At 33.7% G+C, this 22,726-nt stretch overlaps 1 protein-coding gene and 1 pseudogene across 1 annotated transcript; both read right to left on the bottom strand.

Moving 5' to 3' along the window:
- Positions 1 to 12,917, bottom strand: part of LOC112038305 (ABC transporter G family member 1-like) — a 62,534-nt pseudogene extending 49,617 nt beyond the window's left edge.
- A 292-nt stretch (positions 12,918 to 13,209) lies between these two features.
- Positions 13,210 to 18,481, bottom strand: LOC112038307 (ABC transporter G family member 1). The gene is made up of 8 exons (XM_024071108.2): positions 18,108 to 18,481; positions 17,852 to 17,931; positions 15,519 to 15,989; positions 15,333 to 15,419; positions 14,797 to 14,922; positions 14,478 to 14,672; positions 14,168 to 14,254; positions 13,210 to 13,992 (listed from the first exon to the last, which is right to left on the bottom strand). The coding sequence occupies exons 1-8, from the start codon at positions 18,400 to 18,402 to the stop codon at positions 13,306 to 13,308; spliced, it is 2,028 nt and encodes a 675-aa protein (XP_023926876.1). The 5' UTR covers positions 18,403 to 18,481; the 3' UTR covers positions 13,210 to 13,305.
- Positions 18,482 to 22,726: the final 4,245 nt, after the last annotated feature.

Here is a 22,726-nt window from a genome sequence, read left to right as displayed (position 1 = left end):
ATTTAATTACAAGTATTTTTTGCAATTGGAAAAAATGTATTACTTCATATTATTACTTTAAACTATGTTAAGCATTCTACATAACCTTTTCATATAACGACTTACAACATTATTCATGCATCGTGCGGGCCCCTCGACTAGTATCATATTCATAGACTATATATAATAGTAGAAGCATTTTTCCTGCAATTAAGGTGGTGCTGCCATGTAGGAAAAATGCCAATCTAAAATACAGCCACGTATAAGTTAAAAAGCGATAAATTACATTGTTTGACAACCTTAACACTGTTTGATAGTCTTTGTGTGTATATATATAAAAAAATGGTTAAAAAAAAAGGCTTGCAACTCAAAAAAAAAAAAAAAAAATCTAAAATACAGCCACGTATAAGTTAAAAAGCGATAAATTACATTGTTTGACAACCTTAACACTGTTTGATAGTCTTTGTGTGTATATATATAAAAAAATGGTTAAAAAAAAAGGCTGCTGCCATGTAGGAAAAATGCCAATCTAAAATAAAATGGTTAAAAAAAAAGGCTTGCAACTTAAAAAAAAAAAAAAAAAACTAGAGATACAGAGAAAGGGAAGGAGAAAAAAAAAAAAAAGGCTTGCGATACAGTTGAGACAGAATTCGTACGGCCGGCCATCACCATCCCTTGCTAGACTTAGAGCACCGTAACCAGCACTGGTAACCTAAAGGTGCATGTAGGAATTGAGATATGAAGATAGAGAGACCTACCACTGGTCAAAATTAAATACGATGAAAGGTTCAAGAGGTATTGAGATACAGAGATAGAGAGAGGCAGATAAAGAGAAATAGAGAGACAGACTGTAAGGTTGAATTTAATCAACCATTGTATTGTCTTGCTTATACGCTTGTGTTTACACTATTCCACACTTAGTATTAAGTTAGTGTAAAATCAATCAAGCCGTAACTTTATTTTAGGGGTCTAAACAGCTCGTGTGTTTTCGACACATTTCCGAGCTTTCAATTGGTATCAGAGCGGGTACATTCGCTATGGTTTAATTACCTGAGTGTGATCCTAGACCCCTTGGTGTGCTATGAAAAGAGATTTGACTAAGGTCAACATGAAGCATACTAAAGATGTTTGTGAAAATGACTCTATGAGCATACTCGGAGAATTTTCTAGTAATGAGCTTTTAGAGTTATTCAAATCTAAGAAACATGCTAGAATCTTTATACACATCCTGAAATCTTTAGTTAATAGGAATCATGATATTCATAATAGTTTGTGTGAGTTGAATTCCTTAATTAATGAATATAAGAGAAGGAATAGACATTTGTGTGACAAAATTGATTGTCTGAAAAGGAAGTTGAAAAATGAGATGTCCTTTGATAGTCAAGAATATCTTTCACATGCTTGCCTTTTTTTTCACACCGCATTGAAAGTATTTAATTCATGTTTGTGGTATCTTGACAGCGGTTGTTCAAGGCATATGACAGGAGATAAGTCTCTGTTCAAGAATCTCAAAGAGAAGGAAGATGATTTCGTGACATTTGGAGATGGTAGTCACTCACAAGTTCTTGGAAAAGGAACCGTGGATATACCAAGATTACCTTTGTTAACTGATGTGTTGTATATTAAGGGACTAAAAGTGAACTTGCTGAGCATCACTCAGATTTGTGATGAAGATTTCTTAGTCCAATTTTCAAAGAAAGATGTATAATTCTAAATGAAGAAGGTGTTCAAGTTTTGAAAGGACTAAGAACCACTGACAACTGTTATGGAGTCATTCCTAAACCAAGCATAGCATGTAGGAGTGCTTGAGTGAATCTTTTGGAGTTGTGGCATCAACGACTTGGACATGCTAATTACAAATAGGTGGCAAAAGTCTCAAAGCTTGAAGTTGTGGTTGATTTGCCAAAGTTTGGGAAAGTTGAAAAGAATGTTTGTGGTCCATGGCAATTGGGAAAACAAACAAAGTCAAGCCATCCTAAAGTAAATGTAGTTGCCACTTCTCGCCCTTTGGAGTTACTACATGTGGATCTAATGGGTCCAACTAGAATAGAAAGCATGGGTGGAAAGCGCTATATAATGGTGGTTGTTGATAATTTCTCAAGATACTCTTGGGTGGATTTTCTTAGGGAGAACTCAGAAGCATGTGACAAGATGGAAAGGCTATGCAAGAGGCTGTAGAATGAAAAATGAGTTCCCATAATTAAAATCAAAAGTGATCATGGAAAGGAGTTTGAAAATGTTAAGTTTGAAGCATTCTGCAATGAGCACGACATTAAGAAGGAATTTTCAGCTGCAAAAACTCCATAATAGAATGGGGTAGTTGAGAGAAAGAACCGAGTAATTCAAGAAATGGCAAGAGTAATGTTACTCAACAAAAACATTCCACAGAAGTTCTGGGTTGAAGCTGTGAATATATTGTGTCACATTGGGAATAGAATTTATTTCCGAGCAGGAACTAAGAAGACATCATATGAAATTTGGAGAGAGAAGAAACCAAAAGTGAAATATTCTGAATATTTGGAAGCAAGTGCTACATTCTCAATGATAGGGAGAATCTTGGAAAATTTGATGCTAAAAGTGATGAAGGGATATTTCTAGGTTAGTCCACAAATAGCCGAGCATATAGAGTGTATAATAAGCACACTAAGATGGTGATGGAATCAATATATGTGGTCATCGATGACACTATCCCTGAAAAGGTATTGATAATGATAGTGAAGGATAAACTCCTAAGAAGAATGAGGACAATGACGACATGTCTCAAGGTGAGGATGCTGAGAAAGAATCACCGGAAGAGAAGGCTACACTTCCTATATCAAGAAGGATAACTAGATCAACTCAAGAATCTCCCAGTCCACTCATCCCTTTCGAAGTTCAACCTCCAATCTCACGTGATGAGGAACCTTCCACTTCCAAAAGACCATCATCAAGGGTAATCCTTAATTATCCCTCAAGCAATATCATTGGTGATTTAGATGAAGGACTTCGGTTGAGAAAAGGAAGAGCTTATAGTGTGAATCATGTGACATACAACTGCTACCTTACTTAGTTTGAACCAAAGAAAGTGGAGGAAGCATTGAAGGATGAGAATTGGGTAGAGTCCATGCACCAAGAGTTGCACCAATTTGTAAGAAATGATGTCTGGGAGCTGGTACCAAGGCCCAAGGATACACATGTCATTGGCACCAAGTGGATCTTCAAGAACAAAACTGACGAAGATGGAGAAGTTGTCCAAAACAAGTCGAGGTTGGTGGCTTAAGGATATACTAAAGTTGAAGGCATAGATTTTGATGAGTCTTTTGACTAGTTGCAAGATTAGAGTCAATCTGAATTCTTCTCTCCATAGCTTGCATTATGAACTTCAAGCTGTATCAAATGGATGTGAAGAGTGCTTTCATGAATGGATTTTTGAACGAAGAAGTTTTTGTTAAGAAACCAAAGGGATTCCAAGACCCTCACTTTCCTGATCATGTGTTAAGGTTGACGAAGGCATTATATGGGCTGAAACAAGCACCAAGAGCTTGGTATGATCGCCTTACTGCATACCTCCTAGATCATGGTTTCACGAGAGGTCAAGCCAATCAAACTTTGTTTGTCAAAAGAGATGAGAAGTCTCTCCTTGTTACTCAGGTATATATGGATGACATTGTCTTTGGATCCGCAATTGATCATCTAGCTCATGAATTTTCAGAAGAAATGAAACGGGAGTTTGAGATGAGCATGGTGGGAGAACTGAACTACTTCCTAGGGCTTCAATTGAAACAACGAGAAGATGGGATATTTATCTCTCAAGAGAAATATGCCAAGAATCTTGTAAAGTGATTTGGCCTAGACTCCAAGAAGCACACTTCCACTCCAATGAGTTCCTCAGCAAAACTGAGTCATGATGCAGCAGGTACAGAAGTTGCTCTAGCACTCTATCGAAGCATGATCGAGAGTCTATTATATCTCACTGCTAGCAGACTAGACATCGCTTTTAGTGTTGGAGTTTGTGATAGATTCCAGGCAGCACCAAAAGAATCACACTTGACTACGGTCAAACAAATTATCTACTACATTAATGGCACATATGATTATGGAATTTGGTACTCAAAAGACTCGAATGAGTGCCTAGCTGGATATTCTGATGTTAATTGGGCCGGATGTATTAATGATAGGAAAAGCACTTTCGGTGGGTGTTTTTATCTTGGAAATAACTTGGTGTTATGGATGAGTAAAAAGCAGAATTCAGTCTCTCTTTCAACAGCTGAAGCCAAATACATTGTAGCAGCAAGTTGTTGTGCACAACTACTATGGATGAAGAAACTTCTACATGACTATGGAATCACTCAAGACACTATGTGTGTATTCTGTGATAACACTAGTGCCATAAATTTATCAAAAAATCCAGTCCAACACTCGAAATCGAAGCATATTGAGATCAGGTACCACTTCATTCGAGATTTGGTGGAGGAAAAGACTGTGTATTTGGAGTTCATCTCCACTGACAACCAGAAGGCAGACATATTCACTAAACTTTTTAATGGTCCAAAGTTTGAGACTTTGCATAAGACTATCAGTGTCGGTATCATTCCTTGAAATTTATCTTGTGTGTGAACCATTCTGCTCTTTGTTGCATACCCGTCCTTTTGGTCTTACATGGTTAGTTTGTTCATGTTTCTCTTTCAAGCTTTTGCTTTGTTTTTGTTTGTGTTCTGTTTTTGAGTGTATTCAAAAAATTCAAAAACCCATAAAAAGTTGAAAAATCTTCAAAAAGTGTGATCACTTGTTTTGTGTATTTCACATGTGAGTTTGGCCAAATACCTTCGCACTAATGGCGTAGTGCATTTTCGAGCTTAGCTTGTATTTATTTGCACATTTATCTAGGTGGAAAATATCTTGAAAACTATGTATGATTGTTGTAAATAGATTTTCAAGCTTGTCATGAATGATTGGTCAATAGTCTTGATGGTTTTGATACTTGCATAGACTTGTGCCTATATATCTTCCCACTTAAATTTTTTTTTTTTTTTTTTTTTGCAAAATAGCTCACTAAATGTAAATCTCCAAATGAAAAGATATATCAAGCTGCAAAAGTTTCTCGCACATACTAATATTTGACTAGGAAAAAGGGAAAGCAACTTTTATTTTGAAATGTATGGTGCTAAAAAAACTAAAGGCTAAGTCTTTATGTTGAAATATCAAAAATTTCAAGCACTAATCTCAAAATGAGATGTATTATCCTAAAGGGATCAAATGTCATGATTTATACAGAAGCCAAATGAAAAGTTTCTAAGTTCTGTAATTATTTTGTGGGAGGTCATATATGTTCGTTTCTATAATTGAGATAGACCACTTGACCTAGTATCAGTTGTGTATGACTTGATTGAATTAATCATTGAAACTTCACTCTGGTCTAAGGACTTTTTCACACTTGATACTTACCCACAACACACAAGACTTCGATTCAATGAATGCTTATCTCATTTGTGTGATTGTACATGTTCAAATATGATGTGTATGCTCAAATACTTGTTGATCAAATCCAAAAAGATTTTTGAGTGTTTTATTTGTTTTTGAAAGTGATTTTATACTTTCGTGTATTTTGTTTTGTTCAAAATGCATTTTTGTGTTTGTTTTCAAAAACTGGTTTAGAGGTTGTCTCGCGAGAAGCTTGCGACTTAGAGCTTCTCACGAAAAGGGCTTAAGGGAAATAAATTTTTTCATCATGTCACACAGAGACTCTCGTGACTGTATCGTGACTACCTCGCGACCAACTGCTTCTTGCGAAATGTTGCTTGGCTAAAACTGGATTTTTCCAAAATCAGACAGAAGCCACAGCGACTGTCTCACGACTGTTGCGCGACCTAAAGTTTCTCACGAAAGCTGATGTGCTTCAGTGGCCATTCTTGCGACTGTTTCGCTTCTCTCTAACCTGCGAAAAACGCGTGTTTTCAGTTTTTAATGTAGCGAATATGACAATTTTTCAAAATCTCTCATTTCCCTCACTAAGCCTCTCTCGAACCATTATCAACCCAAATCACTCTTTCATTCAAACCCCATCAATTTCAAGTCTCTATTTGTAAAATCTCTTCAAGGTATGAGTTTCTGATACTCTCTTTTATCATTCTATTGAGATTATGCTGATTTTAAGTTAGGGTTTTGTAAATTGGGGATTTTTTTTTGAAAATGGGTTGGGTTTCTCAATCTTTGTAAAATTTTTCCAAAATTTCTTATTGAGATGTGATTCATTTGCTGTAATTGTTCTTCTGTTGGCCCCGTGTGGCATTTTAGCTTGTATTTAAGCACTATTTCATTAGGTTCATGCATTGCTCATAGCTGGTATTCACGGTTGCATGCCAAGTGCTTGACAAAATGTCCTAGTGACATTTTTGTGATAAATTGGATTCAATTGAATTCCAATCTCTGAGTTTACACTTATTTGACCTTGGTTAACTTGTTTTGGTCATGTTTTTGTGTTTCACACACTTTACCCACACTGCACACATACTAGGCACCCTTAGGCACCCCTCATGCACTTCAAGATGCACTCTCATGCATCAGCAGATGCACACACAGGCACCAACACATGCATAGCCTATGCACACACTACTACACTCACTTCATTCATACATTGTAAGTTAGTTTACATGATTTAACACCTTTAGCTGGTTGTTTGTGTCTATTTGCTCTGCTTTGAGTATGGTGTGCTATATTTTGAGATGCTGCCAAATCTACTTTGAACTAACATACACCTGATAATGTGTTCTGTTCTGTTTGTGCCTTGTATACTTGGTTCTTTTTTGGTTCTATTGTTATACAGATGGCTTCAACCAAGCATGCAGCTACAAAGAAACCAACTTCGAAATGAGCACGCACTGATTCTGACAACTTCAAGTCAGCAGAAGCTGATATGAAGTACAATGATTGCTACAAAAAGGTCACCATTATTATGGAAAGGGTGGTTCATCTAGAAACTCTTGAGCACACTTTCATACTTGAGGTGTTCAAAGAACAAAGTTAGACCAAGTTGTTGAACCCAGTTGGGGTTGTTTGTTCAGAGATAATCAAGGAGTTCTTCTCCAATGTTGCTGTCTTAGGGAATTGTATTGAGGGTTGGGTAAGGCACAAAGAATTTGTGATTACTAAAGAGATCATTCAAGATTTTTTGGAGGTTTGTCCTCCCTCACAGCCAATTACAATACCGTATGAGGATAGATTGGGTTCTACTAATGAGATGATAAAACTGCTTAGTGGCACACTGAAGAAATCATCCATGAACACAATGCCATTTTCATCGGAGATGAGAACTTTGGCATATGTGATGATTCACAACCTGTATCTAGTGACCAATCTCATTACACTGTCAGCTCCAAGGACAAGATTTCTGTATGATTTGTTTACTCATAAGGAGATAGATATTTATGGACATATCTTCCACATTTTGAAGAAAAGCATTGAAAAGCAAAACTCCAGAACCTTGAGGCCTTTTCCCCCACTGATTATAGGGTTAATTGCTAAGATGAAGTTGAAACTTCCAAGTGGTCTCATTATGGTTCAGAGAGACTATCCCATTGGTGCTTATACACTGACTAGGAGTACAGCTCATATCAAAGGCTCCAAGACTGGTGTGCATACCATACCATAACCACGTGTTGAGCAGGTGGAAGGTGACACAAAGGATGAGATAGAGCACTTTACTACTGCTCCAGAGTCATCAAATCAGCCCTCAGCTTAGCCATCATCTTCTGCACCATCTCGGGGATCGGACATACTTGATCATCTTATAGCTAGAGTTGAGTAGATGTACACTTTGCTGGAATCTCATGCACAGCACATAGGAAACCAGTTTGCTTATGTTCAAGGACAGATCATAGCCTTATCTACTCAGATAGAGGAGTATCCCTCGATCATGGTTTTGACTCAGAGTCTGAGGCATTCTAGCCCTTTGGCCATTCCGGTAAAAAAGGGGGGAGAAATTTTTGAGGGGGAGCTGAGAGAGAGCTTACACAGCATTAGGGGGAGCATAGTTTTAGACTTATAAACATTGGTTATTTGTTCATAGATGGTTATTTTTTGTTGTTTTTATATCTGCTATGTTATGTTTTTACTGCTTTTGTTTAAAGTTTTGACACTCTGTCTTTAAGTTCAGTTTATTATTAGTATTTTTGTGTTTATCTCTATTCTTTGTAGCATTTGGTTTGTACTTTTAAGATATTGCTATTATGTCTTAAGTACCTCACTCTTGTGCCCTAGTAGGATCTTTTATCCTAGATGAAAGTACTTCGTGTATTTTGCGTTGGTTGAGTGTTGGACATGCAATTGATTCTATCGATTGTTCTTAATTGCATTGCGTGTCCAGATGGCATTTACTTGCTAAATGTTCATTGTAGTCATTCTTTAATGATTGTTTTTGTTTGATCAAGATATGCTTACATGTTATGATGTGCTTACAAACTTAATTGCACTTTACTTGCTCATGTATGTACCTTGTGTTTAACTTGTCAAAAGCTTAGTGAAGGTTTTGTTTGTGTGTAAGTGTTTCAAGTAACAGGTATTTACTTACAAGTGCTTCACAACTTCTAGATTAGGTGTGGCTGAGTTTTGCCACTGTTTCCAAACTCACGTTTAAGTCTAGAGTCTGTTTTAGGGGTTTTGTCACGGAATAGTCAAAGGGGGAGATTGTAAAGTTGTTATTTACAACTATATGTTTTGTTGGCTTATATTACGTGCCAAAATTGATTGTAAGTTTTTTCAATTTGTTGTACCCTGTATTTATTGTGGGATTTCATTGTAAAGGTTATGTGATAAAGAGAGTGGTGTGAAGACTTAAGCATTTGCAGACTGAAGAAGGTTTCGCAGGTATCTCGCGACTTAGCATCCTGCGAAGTATATCATGTGCCTTGCACATGCTGGAATGCGAAGAGTCAGGCCAGATGGAGACAGCTGTGTCTCGCGGATAAGGCCTTTCCGCGAGTTACCTGCGAGGCATTTGTTCTGCTAGCTTGTCCAGTCTGATTCACACTTTTTGTGCCTACACTATATATACACACATTACCCACAAATGTAAAGGAGAGCTTCTGAGAGAAAACCCTAGCCAAACACCTTGAGAGTTAGAGACTCTTATACCCATAATCCTCTACACATTTGTTTTGGAAATTTCTTCATCTTCTACCTCTCCATTTCCATTCCATTAAGAGGTTGATAGCTCAAACACTTAACACACCATTTGGGAGTGTCAAGTGAAGTTTTGGTGTTGTTGGGAAGCATTGGAAGAAGCCTAGAATGGCAGATGCAATATGGAGCTTATTGCAGGATCCGGAGAACTAGATAAGACACGGTTCTGAGAAGCCTTGTTGGAATAGGAGATTGGAGGGCTTAGGTATAGATGGTAGATTAGGCTTGGAGGGTCTCTTGCTCACCCTTAGATCCCAACTGATTGTCGAGTGGATCGATTTCCGCTTAGAGGGCGGCGGAGAGGTTTTTCACCGAGTTCTTTGGTTTCCTCTTCGATAACACATCTCGTTGTTATCTGTGTTTGCATCTCTCTTTCCTACTCTTATTCATTTCATTTTTTTAGCTGTATTGCTTTAAATATGGATTAGAGTAGTTGTCTTGCTTATACGCTTGTGTTTACACTATTCCGCACTTAGTATTAAGTTAGTGTAAAATCAACAAAGTCGTAACTTTATTTGGGGGGTCTAAATAGCTCGTGTGTTTTCGACACATTTCTGAGCTTTCTTGTATTGAATCCTCACTTAAGCTAAAGTATTGTCACCCTTAATGTACTCATAAAACATGATAGTGATAGTGATTAAAAAGAAATATTTTCTTTGACAGAGATTTGATCAAAATAAATTCTTTAAATTACCCATATGTGTCTTTCTTTTTGGTATTTTGTTAAAGTTACATTAACACTTACGGTTTTTGCAAACTAAACAAAATGAATTGGATTCGCAATTTTGAAGCCCTGTCAACTTTATGACTTTCTTTTTCGACATGCATATCAATATTTGATAGACATAAGAGCACTGATTGGATTTATTTTACTTTTGAAAATTTGTTGTGTTAGGTTCTAAGACTTTAGGAACTAATGTATTAGAACTTCAATTTATATTATGTTGGCAAACCATGATCAAAACATAGAGTCTAGGTTTAGGCTTGGTCAAAGTGAGTTTAATTGTAAAATTGGAATCGAGTGATTGCAGAATTTATTGGACAAAATCTGCAAGGCTCGATCGATCGAAAATTAGACTTGATTGACCAAAACTCGTGCAGATTTAATTTTCTGTAGAAATTCCAATTTAGCTTAAACTCTACTTAAACGTATTGGGTTTCATGTAAAAAACTTATAGTATATAAAGGAAACCCTAAGGATGTTTTTATAAGTCTTTTCAGAGAGATTAGAATGCATCTTATGCCTCTTTTGTAGATCTAGGGTTTTGTACCCAAAAGCTCTCTAAGGTCTTTTAAGAGTTGTGTATTGAATTTTTTGTGAGATCTGGAGGCATTTACCTTTATACACACACACACACACACACACACACACACACACACACACACACACACACACACACTTAGGGTTATCAAGATCAAGATTCGTGCCAAGAACTTGATAATCTCTTCAGTTGTTGTATAAAGAACTTGAAAGAAGATTTGAAACATTTGAGTGGAGTCTCAAAGTCACAAGTAGGAAAACTTGTGGTTGTAGTGGATCAAAGAAAGAAGTAGTTTGTAGACTCGAAGCTGTCATGTGGTCGTGGCAGTAGGTTTTCTACTCGAGGTAGCAATAAGATGTTAGTGGTCTAAGTTCTATTGTACAAACTTTAATTCTTTCATAGTGGATCTGTTTTATCTTGAAGATAGCTCAGTTAAATCCTCCTTAGGTTTTTTACCAGTTTGGTTTTCCTGGGTGATTATATCATTATGTTTTTTATTTTTTGCTGCTTTACATGGTATGACTTTATTGTTTTAACCTAGATCTGAATAATAAACGTAAGTATTCACTTGGTTAATTAATTAGGTTAAACAATCTAGTTTATAGGGATCTAAAACCTTACATGTTGCAACATTTCATATTAGCTTTTTATTTATCTTAACTATGTAAGGAAATAATCAATAAAGGAGGAGCTTATATTGCATGATCATAATGATAATTTCTTATATAATATTTTAAAATAAATTTATATTGTGCTCATGCATTGCATGGGATATAAGCTAGTGTAACACAATGGAGCACAATATACCCTTTTTGAATGTTCAAAGTAACTTCTTAGAAATTATATTCTATCTTTTGTAATTTGTAGGCTCTTTACTCTATACCCTTTTTGAACATATATCTTTAAAGTAAAATTTATTGCGCACACAAAAACCGTAACTTAAAGCTACTACTTTAGGTTTTTTTTTTTTGGGGTGCATGCAACAAATTTAACTATTTTTTAAAGGTGAAAATACTATTTAGTTTCATATATTTTGGGGTTATTTATTCATTTTGGTAGCAATTAATTTGGTCTTTACTGTTAATTTATTAACAGAAAATATCTAAGTGGTTAATGGTGTGCACTTTTGGCATCGCTAATGATAACATTTGTAAATTTTAATTATAACATCAACATTTACATGGAAAAATATAAGCCACGCTCAACATTTAAAAAAAGTTTTTTTTTTTTTTTTAATACCAATTTAATCATTTTCTTTATTTTTTTTCTCAATCATTGATAGTAAAGTTGTTTAATCAAAGTACTAGCAAACGGTACTATGCATCGGGCATATTAGAGTACTGTTTGGTCAACAATAAATAAAGATCGTGTAAAGAACGTTAAGGGCTAACATATATATTTACGTTTTCTAAGATTCATGCAATGTTTGGTAAGCATGTGATGTCTGATGGTGATCTCTTATTTTGGTGAAGTCCGCTAATTAGGAAGCAATTTATAACTATGGTCAAGCTTAATTTAATTAGTTGACACATTCTGATGCTCGTATGGAGATCAGAGTTTAAATCATTCCACCATCAACTATCAAATTATCAAAAAAAAAAAAAAAAAAAAAAAACCTACAATAGTGGCATAAATTAAAATTAAAAAAAAAAAAAAAAAAAAAAAAAAAAAAAAAAAAACTTTGTTATTACCCGCTAATGCATCAAGAAGTGTGGACTTGCCATAACTAGAAGGACTCATTATAGCCAGAAGCTCCCCAAGGGGGGCATAACCAGATAGACCCTGAAGGATTGATCTGGTGCCACTTCTTCGATTGTAAACAGTCACACACAGATCCTGCCATGTCAAGAAAACACCATCCTTTGGTTATGTCCGAACGACCTTCATGTTTCAGGCACCTCCTTTGTTTTTGCTTGGCAGTTGATTAATGGTTTCCATTTCTAATATTGCAGTATTGATTTCTAGGTTTGTGTTAGGTTGGAGAGTTGAGTGAATAAGAGAAGCCATGACCAGATTTAGAGTGAGATTGATTATTAATTTATTTATATATATAGAGATTTAGGAGGTGTTTGGTAGGAGTATTTAAACAACAGTTTTTGTTATTTAAACAACACAATACGTATTTTTACAACACTTCTTCACCTACGCGTATCTCCAAAAAACTTAAATAACGTTACTATAGCAATATTACCAAATAGACCCTTAGTTTTAGGCAGTGCGAAGGGAAAGACTAGTATATATTTGCTCTAAATGGAGAATCATTAGATGATGGCTGTGTATATATTGACTTGTCTACCTTCTTGTCCTCATTTTTCTCCTCAATATACTTACGGTGCTTGGATGTTTCTTTTTTGTCCTTTTGTTTTTTGGGAAGATTCTTAGAGTGATGTCACTAAAATGTCATTGGTTTTTCCGGTATGACTAAAATAGTGAGTTCTTGTTGATAAAATTGGTAAAATGTTTTGTTGATGAATAAGAAATTTGAGATTTGATTACCATTAAAGCGTTCAGCGAAAACATGTTCCAATCTCACAACACAATTTACCTCCAAGTACAACCCACTAAATCGGCAATCAATCCCCACTAAATCGGCAATCCCAACCCGTATTTTTTGGTAAAACTTTTTAACTATTACACACACTTTTTGATCAACAGAAATGTTTTATGTTTGACCAAGTTTTTACAAGGAAACAAATATTGGAAAATGCTTAATATGTTTTCTAAATAGCATTTTGCATTTTACAAGGAAACAAACAAAGCTTACATAAACTTTTCTGTAGATTTTTGAAAGATAGTTTAAGAACCTATAACATTACCAATCAAACCAGTCTTATTTCTTTCGAAAAGAAAAAGCAGAACTTCACATAGATTGTTTTCAAGTAGAATCCATTATGCTAAAAATCCTGCACTACATCATCTCTCCATATAAGGGTGTAGAAGAAGGATTCACTGTAACTTGTGTATTTTGCTTAGGAGGCATTGAAATGAAAGCCTTAATCATAGGCTTGACCTTTTCATTAGCCTTGATGATGCCCAAAAACATAAGTCGATAAAAAGCTATCATCCCTAGCAAGATGGCAAGATCGCCCCACTTAGAGTAACCCATTTCAGCTTGCCACAAATCTCTCAAAATTTCTTCTCCAGTGATGATGGGTGCTCCTCCAGCTTTGTTATTGGGATATACTTCTCCTTCAAACTCGTTCTTAAACATTCCTTGGTAAGCATACTTGTGAAAAGCAATCTCATGTAATGGGTATTTCCACAATGGTTTAGGTAGATCATTTGGCAATCTAAAGAAGCCACCAACTAATATCATTAGCCCTTGAATTCCAGCACCAGTTATTATGCCCATTAGGTAATTAGGCACGATACTCGCAACAATCATCATTAGGCTCTCAACCAACATCATACATGCAAATAGCACTAGAGCAAAGTACAAAAAATATTCATGTCCTTTGCGTAGTTCAGGCAAGTAATAAGCTATTGCTCCAGGAATAACTGAAACCAGTATCAAGTATGGCACTGCAGAGAGTGTGTTGCTAATAACAAATGCAGCAGCACCATAATGCCCATTTAATCTTTCTCGTTCAAATACCTAGGTTATGATTGGTGAAAGTTTATCAGTACTTATAATGCTAAAAAAACATATGAGCAACGAATATCAAGAGCATCTTATTAGAGCAAATTAAGCTTTCAATAAGCCATTAGTGAAAGTACTAATCTGTATAAATTCAACCAACACTTTTGGACCACAAAATAAGTTAAAATACCTTCATGTCCTCCACAAAAGAAGGAAATCCACCAATGGCCATGAACGTTAGGAATGAAGCTATAAATGAAAGCAACGCACCTCTAGCCTGAAGCAACCAAAATTACAATGTTTATCAATTTTAACATCCTCATAAGACTACGTCATACTATGTTAAGTTGCCAATTATCTTAAGTTGTTAGGAAATTATGAATTTCATCCTCTAATATGACATGCAAGAATGAAATCAATTTAAACTTCTATTCTTGTCTGTGCGAATAGTATTCTTTATAGTTTCTCTCTTTCCTGACTTTTTTTAAATACTCTCTTACCTGAATTGAAGCATAACTATGCCCAATATTGTGATACACAGTACCAAGGCCTAGACCTAATGTGATATAAATTGCTAGGCGCAACCAATAGTAGCCTAGGTCACGATACATGTTCACAAAAGATCTTCTCGTTAGAACAGAGCATTGAGTAAGAAAGCTAGCGTGGCTTCTCTTCGTCTCCAATTCTCGATGGTCCTGAAACCAAAGTAAATTTCAGTTAACTATTTTCCATTTCTTTGGTCATGTCATTGTCATCAATTTGTATACCATATTATGCCGAAAATAACTTACACTATTAGGTAAATTATTACTTGCTCACCTGTTTATATATTTCAGCTACTTGTTTCCGTACTTGCTTGTACCTCTCTGATAATTTATACGAACTTAGAAGTATCTCAATTGCTTCCTCTGTCGACATTGCTCCAGCTAAACCTTGTTCAACGTCCTACACAAAAATTTATAAGCTTCATAAGGTTTTCTTATTATTTTTATGTACTGAAAAAGGGATTTGATTTCACGTTTGCAAAGCATAATTCATCCTCTCTATTTTTTTTTTTAAATCTTTTTTTTGAAGATGTCCTTACCATCATCCGATGGATGAAGAGTATTGACATAAACGTGACAAGTGCAATTCATGCCATCTCACGAGTTTTATGTCAGAAAATGACATCAATTTCATGAATTTCCAATAAAGACCCGTTTAAAAGTTAAAAAATATATATATATATATATATGATGATTTTGAAATAAAGGTTAAAAGTTAAATACATAATGTACAAAATAACCAAAATCCAATATGAAAGAGTGGGATACTACTAGGACTAATAAGGGCCTCCAAGGAAGGAAATGTCTTACCTGTTGGAAATCCTTGTTTATGGTTTTAAGGAAGTGATCAGATGGATTTTGTTGAGTGGGACAGGGGAAACCACTTAAAGTGAAAAACTGCATTGAATTGGAAGTAATTAGATTTGTTAATAACTTATTCCAACTCTAATATGAATATATGGTACAAAAATATTAAGAAAATTTTCAATTATTTACCTCATTAGCTGCAGAAGCAGGCCCAAAATATACAGTTCTACCTGAAGACAAGAGACAAAGATTGTGGAAGAGCTGAAACACTTCACTGCTGGGTTGATGAATTGATGCAATAATGGTCCTTCCAATCCCATCTCTCTGGCCTAAGCCTGCAATTCTGCTCATTACATAATATGATGCTGCACTATCAAGCCCACTTGTTGGTTCATCAAGGAAGAGAAGCTTGGGGCGTGTTAGGATCTCTATACAAATGCTAACTCTCCTCTTTTGCCCACCACTAAGGCCTTTGACTCCCCATCCCCCAATTCTTGTGTCCACTGCATCTTGCAAACCCATCTCTTTTATTGTTGTTTCAGCTCTCTCCTTCTTCTCTGATTTTGACATTGAGTCGGATAATTGCAGCTGAGCTGAGTAATACACGGCTTCTCTAACAGTTAAAGTCATCATTAATGTATCATCTTGTGTTACATATGCCTATGTTCAACAGAGTGTAAAAAGGAAAACAGTTAGAATAATATCCTGATCTTGTTGCATGTGTTACAAAAAATGATTAAGTGCAATTTTCAAAGCTTTTAGGAGAAAGAACATAATGATCTTGCCGTGTGTGTATGTGTTTTGTAGCTCCAGTTGAGTTTCTCCAACAATTTTTATAAAAGAGGCAGGATTTTTGTTGACAATCACGGACTGAAGTAATAATTAGACTAAATATTTTGACACTAAATATTGTGATAACTTTTACTGATTAATATAGGTAAGGATTTATAACCAAAGAAGATTAGAAAGGATTTATTTTATTATTATGTAATGCACATTTAATTTTAATTAATATTATTCTTATGAAGAATTTGTTAGTATGTTCTTATATATGTTCACTAACATTGTCATTTTTGTATATTTAATAAAATATGGATTAGTTGGGGTGTATTTTATACTAAGCATCTATTAGACTCAATAGTGAATTAGTGATCATCATGTTTTGTTAATATTGGACCTTTTTTGTGTTGGTTATAGATGGCTTAATGGGACGAACTAGCATTTTGAGTGATCATAATAAAAAGGTCTCTATCCTTTACTAGTATTGGTCTGGCCTTTTAAAATCAAATGTATTCTAATACTCTCTCACAAACACACACACACATGCGCGCGCGCACATATATCACATAAAAACCATTGTTATATCACATTTGTGTTAGAGGTGGTTACTCAAAGATGGAATGAGAGGGTACAAGCGAAGAGGTGCAATTCACCCTCCAAACCACAAATGGACATTCCATTCTTGACATTACAGGAAAGTGTGGCTTCTTCCTCTCATTCTTATAGAGGGCTCCTCATTAGGTGTGTTATACTTGCCTACCCCTTTGTTATATGACAAATATATGCCTGTGATTCTTTAGTTTGTCATAAATCCAATTACTCTTTTGATATATGCATTTTTAGTTCAAGTTTTTCCAATAATTTTTTTTTTTTTATATTTTGAATTAAAACACGGCCGAATAATTCAAAGATACAAAAACGATCTTCCAAACTGTACTGGTAGTGTTTTGGATCAATGATATTTTAAGTTAGGTAGAGCATAAGACCTTATGGTTTTTGGATGGTCAACTATGTGCACTTTGCAAATCTAACATAATTAAAGATGGGAATATGGTGGATGGGGCCATTATGTCTTTCTTTCTCGGCCGAGACACATGCAGTATCATTTCCCTGCATGCATTCAGCGGGTCCAATAACTTTTACTAATGCTTGCTTGCGTGATACACGCTTACCTATAAAACCCTTAAAATATGACTTGGTTTCCAACATCAATGACTTTGTTTCCATCTACAATGACTTAACACCATTTGGGATAAAATTAAAGAAAGAAAGAAAAAGACTTCAATGGACCCTCGCACAACATAATTCACTTTTTTTGGGTACAGTTTTATCAAATGAAAAATATAAAAATGATTTTTTAGAATATTAAAATTATTATCAGTTTTATTATTAAAAGAATTAAAAATTGACATATTAATAAATATTATTGGTTTGACTTTAACAATTTAATAAAGACCATCTAAATCACATTTTTTATTTTTTTATTTTTAGTGATTAGTGATATATCAGTTTGTAATTAAAGTTAATATGGTAAAAATTGCAATATACCTAAAAATCCTTCAACCGCTCTAATTCAATTGTTAAAGTCAATCCCGTCTGTACCTAAAATAAATCTTTGATGTCTTGACGAAGTGGGAAAGAACAATTTTAATGGAACAAATATAATACATTTAAAATCATATTGTATTTATAAAAGAATGAGTACTAATGCTATTTTATTTTATATAACGTTCTTTTCATACCGATGTTCCATAAGCAAGGGCCTGTTTACGACCATTAACCAGAATCTCTCCTCTTTGCCCTATGTTTGAACCCAACCTCCCTGCAATACGAAAAACACAACTTAGTTATAGTTTCACAGGCACTATTCTATATGTCTATAGTCACTATAACGCATGCACAAGAGAAAGAGAGAGAGTTTGTTATATTGTTTTAAGAGTTTTGACAAGCACAACAAAAGTTTTAGCTTATTGCTTTAAAAAAAGAGTATGTTATTACCCGCTAATGCATCAAGAAGTGTAGACTTGCCACAACCAGAAGGACCCATTATAGCCAGAAGCTCCCCAGGCCGAGCATAACCGGATAGACCCTGAAGGATCGATTTGGTGCCACTTTTTTTATTGGATACAGTCACACACAGATCCTGCCATGTCAAGAAAACACCATCCTCCAGTTGAGTCCGAACCACCTTGTTTTTGCTTGGCAATCGATTAATGGTTTCCATTTCTAGTATTGCAGTATTGGTTTCTGGGGTTGTGTTAGGTTGGAGAGTTGAGTGAATAAGAGAGGCCATGATCAGATTAAGAGTGAGAAAGATTTAGTCTTAAGGCAGCTATGTGTCTTCTCTACATGGAGAATAATTAGAAACTGGTTGCATATATATTGACCTGTTTACCTATTTGTCCACAACATATTTATGGTGCTTGGAAGCTTCTTAGAGTGATGTCACCAAAAATGACATCATCTATTCATTTAGGAGGTGTTTTGAATATTCATTTCTTTTCCAATTTTTTTTCTTTCTAAAAATACCTCTATCTTTTTACTTTTTTATTTGAAACAAATTAAAAACGAGTTTGATTCTATGTAGCGATGGTTACATGAAATAAGTATGGTAAGAAATAAAATAATTTGTAATTGAATAAATATTCAATAAATATGAATGGAACCATGAATTTGTAATTCACAAGTTATACTCCAAATAATTTTCTTAAAATACCTTTATACAATTATATTTATACTCGTTGTTAGTCTTTCTTCTTAGGTTTAAATTAAATAATTTTATAATTGATTGTACTTATTTCATAATTGTTATTTCAATTTTTTTTTAATGTTATCTCAATAAACGTTTTTTTTCAAGAAATAACCACACCCCCCCCCCCCCAAAAAATCAAATTCTAATAAATGATAAATTCACCTTCTTGAATAAAATGATGATGTGAAAAACTCATTTCACTTTTTAAGTGTAGATGTGAATAAAATATATAAACATTTTGAGTGAAATTATGGATATTGTGTGTATGAAGTGTACATTAACTAGAGATAGACCCAGGTGAGGGCCCAAGGGAGCTTGGGCCCCCCTGGGTCCAATTTTTTTTTTTTTTTTTAGTTATAATAGATTTCATTTTTGTAGTTGGGCATTTCTTCTCAATAAACCTAACTAGCGTCACCCAAATAGCAATTATTTAACCCAAAAAATTAACAAAAATAACAAAAACATTCATAATGGTGATTGTATTTTAGCAAAAAAAAAAAAAAAAAATTTTTACCACCAAAGAACCAAAAAATCATGTGTTATTGGAGAAGTTAAAACTAAATGTTTTGCAACTACAATAAACTAGTATAAATGCTAGTTGATTGTAGCAAATTATTAAAAATAAAATACAATATATTATTAAAATTATATCTCTTCATTCAATTAAAAAACTCAAATTCTCTCGCTTCTTTTATTATTTTAATGAGTTATTTATATTATTTTGAATGAAATGATAAAAAATAGAACATTTGATATTAGATGTATTGTACAGTGAGGTGGTAAAATACATAAAATAACTTTTTGATGTGCTAAAAGCTAAAATTTTTAGAACTACCACTATGAATGCTCCAACTTCAAAAAAAAAAAAAAAAAAATCCTAACCAGCTTAGTATTAAAAAAAAATTATTTTGTTTTTGTCTTTATTGGTAAATAATTGCATCTTAATGTATTTAAAAACAACAATTTTGAGTATTTATAAAGTTTTAAAACTATATGGAGGCATATTTGGAGTTTATTTTTTATTTATTTTTATTTTTTTCTATATTCCAGTCCCTGCTAGCTTAAAATCCTGGATCCGTTCATGACATTAACAAATTTTTTTTATATACTTTTTTTTTAATACATCAATTGTTGGGGGTGAGAAGAGGGGGGATTTAAACCATCAATATCTTTCTTAGAAATACCAAAATGTGCTAATTGAGTTACAAAGCTCTTTGATATATTAACAAGTGTGTGAGTGTGAGTGCGAGTGCAATTTTCCTATTGGTTGAAAGGGTTGCTTGCATGGGGAATTAAGAGGAAGAAATATACTTGTTATTTATTATGGCAATAAGGGTGCACTGCCCCTTGCAAAATTAGGGGATAGACATATCCCTTTTCTTAAAATTCACACCAATGATAATGCTGTTAATTAATATTTTGAGGTGTGTGTATAAATATATATTAATAAAACTTTTTTTTTTTTCATTATTTATGACTTCTTTTGGAATCATGATAAATTAATACTTGTCCTAAAATGCGCATTACCTCTTAAAAATTCAATGTCTGGTATGGGACAATATTTCTCTCAATAAATAGACTCAAAATGTGAAATTTTTAACTATAAATTAGAGGTTGAGTATAAAAAACTCCAAACTCATTATTACTTATTTTAATACCATAATAAATTATTGTTTGTCTAAAAATATAAGCTACTATAAAAAGATGAATCTAAATACATTTAAAAAAAAAAAAAAAAGAAGAAGAAAGAAAGAAAGGAAGAAGAAGAAGAAGAAGATGAATCTAATCACTTAATTATTGGTTTAATAATCCAGTTATAGTGGAGTTATTAGGAAGAAATTAAGTCTGTTAAGCATTAGTATTTGCGGACAGTTGGAGCAGCTAATTAAAGCTTCAAAAGTTTGGTAGGAAATTGTGGAGACATGGTTTTATTGGTTGCTGCGCTAGTCTTGGTCTTTAATCTTTATTCCTTGTATGGTCTTTGTCTTTGCTTTGCCGCCTTATTAGAAATAAGAAACTATGACTTGGAAAATTTTATGAGTTCCCACTATATACCTTGGTGTAAAAGTAAAAGTTTCTACTTCTTAACACGGTCATCGACAAGTTAATCAGTCCACATTCCTTTTGGCTTTTGACTACTTTACTCTTAATTAGACTTAATTGTGGACCTAACTGTACTCATGGTATAGAAATATCGAGGAAGCAAAATATATATTATTTTTCTTTGTGATATTACTGGTGACCTTGCTACCCTTATTGATGACTCAAAAGTTGGCGGCCCAGATTCCTCTACGTTAGGATCAAGCTAGCATATTGTTTCAAGAAAGCTAATATAGTTGTGCTGATGCCTTAGGAAAGGAGTTCTCTTCCACAAACCTTATCTTGTATTTTTATTCTCCTCGGACTTCTATTTTGTCTCTACATTATCTTTTGACATCTCTAGCACGGTACTTTGGTTGTCCAATATTTCTGGGATGATTATGGAATCTTCTCTTTTCCCATCAAAGTTAGGCTTGAAAAAGCCAAAAAGTCAGTTGTTACTTGTTAGAGGTGACTTTTACAGGAGGTCCCTAAAGGAATGGAGCCAGAAATTTCAAATTGCTGATGTTTAGATTTTATTGGACACTACTTAAGTAATATTACATTTTTTTAATTATATACTGCAATTGGGCTTAAAAGCAGGGGGCAGCGGTACTTCTTGTTTAGGGGTTCAAATGAACCCCTGACTTCAAAAAAGAAAAAAGAAAAAAAGAAAACAAATTATATATAAAAATATTCTTTATTAGTTTATTTTACACTTGAAAATATTTTTGCATACATTGGCTAAAATCTTACACACCCTAAAACTAAACAACAATTAAATATTTAGTGTATTATTTATGTTAGTATGTAATTGAAGAAAAAAATAGTAAAGTTAGCAATTGTTCAAATATTTGATTAGTTAAATCGACATTTAGTGTAATATTTATGTATGAATGAATATAGATGTGTAGGTTAAAAAATAATATAGTGTCAATGGTTGCATTTTGTCATTTTAGTTTAAAATATTTTTATAAAAATAATGACAACTGTATAAAAATAAATAAATGTTATACAAACTTAAAAAAAATAAAACGGTCACACCTAGCTACATTGACAATAAATAATAAAAATTGATTATGAACTAGCATGTAATGATTTAAAAATATGAAAACTCGTAGAAGTTGTAAAATTTCATATATTTGTATTTTTTTTTATGACTCGATATATTTAAGTCTTTTTTTCCTATAATTTAAATTTCTTAATGACCCTCTTGAACAAAAATTCTTGAAGCCGCCATTGCTTAGAAGTCGTAATTGTGCCAAATGAATATCCAATTAATTGTCATTTGGTTGCACTAAATTGCCGTAATTTTTTAGATTGAAACAAGCTTAATCGTTCTTATCAACTTTTCCTCTACAACTTTATCAATTATTTGGATAAACACAAAGGCTAACTGGTCGGTTTTGTAGTACACGAAATTATTCGACTACTAAAACATTAGTGCCAAATGGATACAATATTACTTCACCAGTGGTGGTGACAGAGAATATTATCAGGGAGACCAAGCTAAATATATATAATTTTTTTAAGAAGGCCAAATATATATAATTAAATCCAAAGTATAACACTCACACACATATAATATAATATTTATATACATTGAGTATTTGTAATTTTGATTTAACATAAGATATTTTCTTAAGTAAATAAAAAAATTTATATCAATTTTTTTTTTTACATCTTTGCGGAAAAAGAGTATGTCTTGACATGTCTAGATAAATATACAAATTAATTTGATAAAAATAAAATATAATTAAATTAGGGATGAATACATTAAATATAC

The sequence above is a fragment of the Quercus suber genome, unplaced genomic scaffold (genome assembly GCF_002906115.3).
Source record: "Quercus suber isolate HL8 unplaced genomic scaffold, Cork oak 2.0 scaffold_792, whole genome shotgun sequence".
Classification (NCBI taxonomy): Eukaryota; Viridiplantae; Streptophyta; class Magnoliopsida; order Fagales; family Fagaceae; genus Quercus; species Quercus suber.
This window is presented reverse-complemented; position numbering and strand designations above follow the sequence as displayed.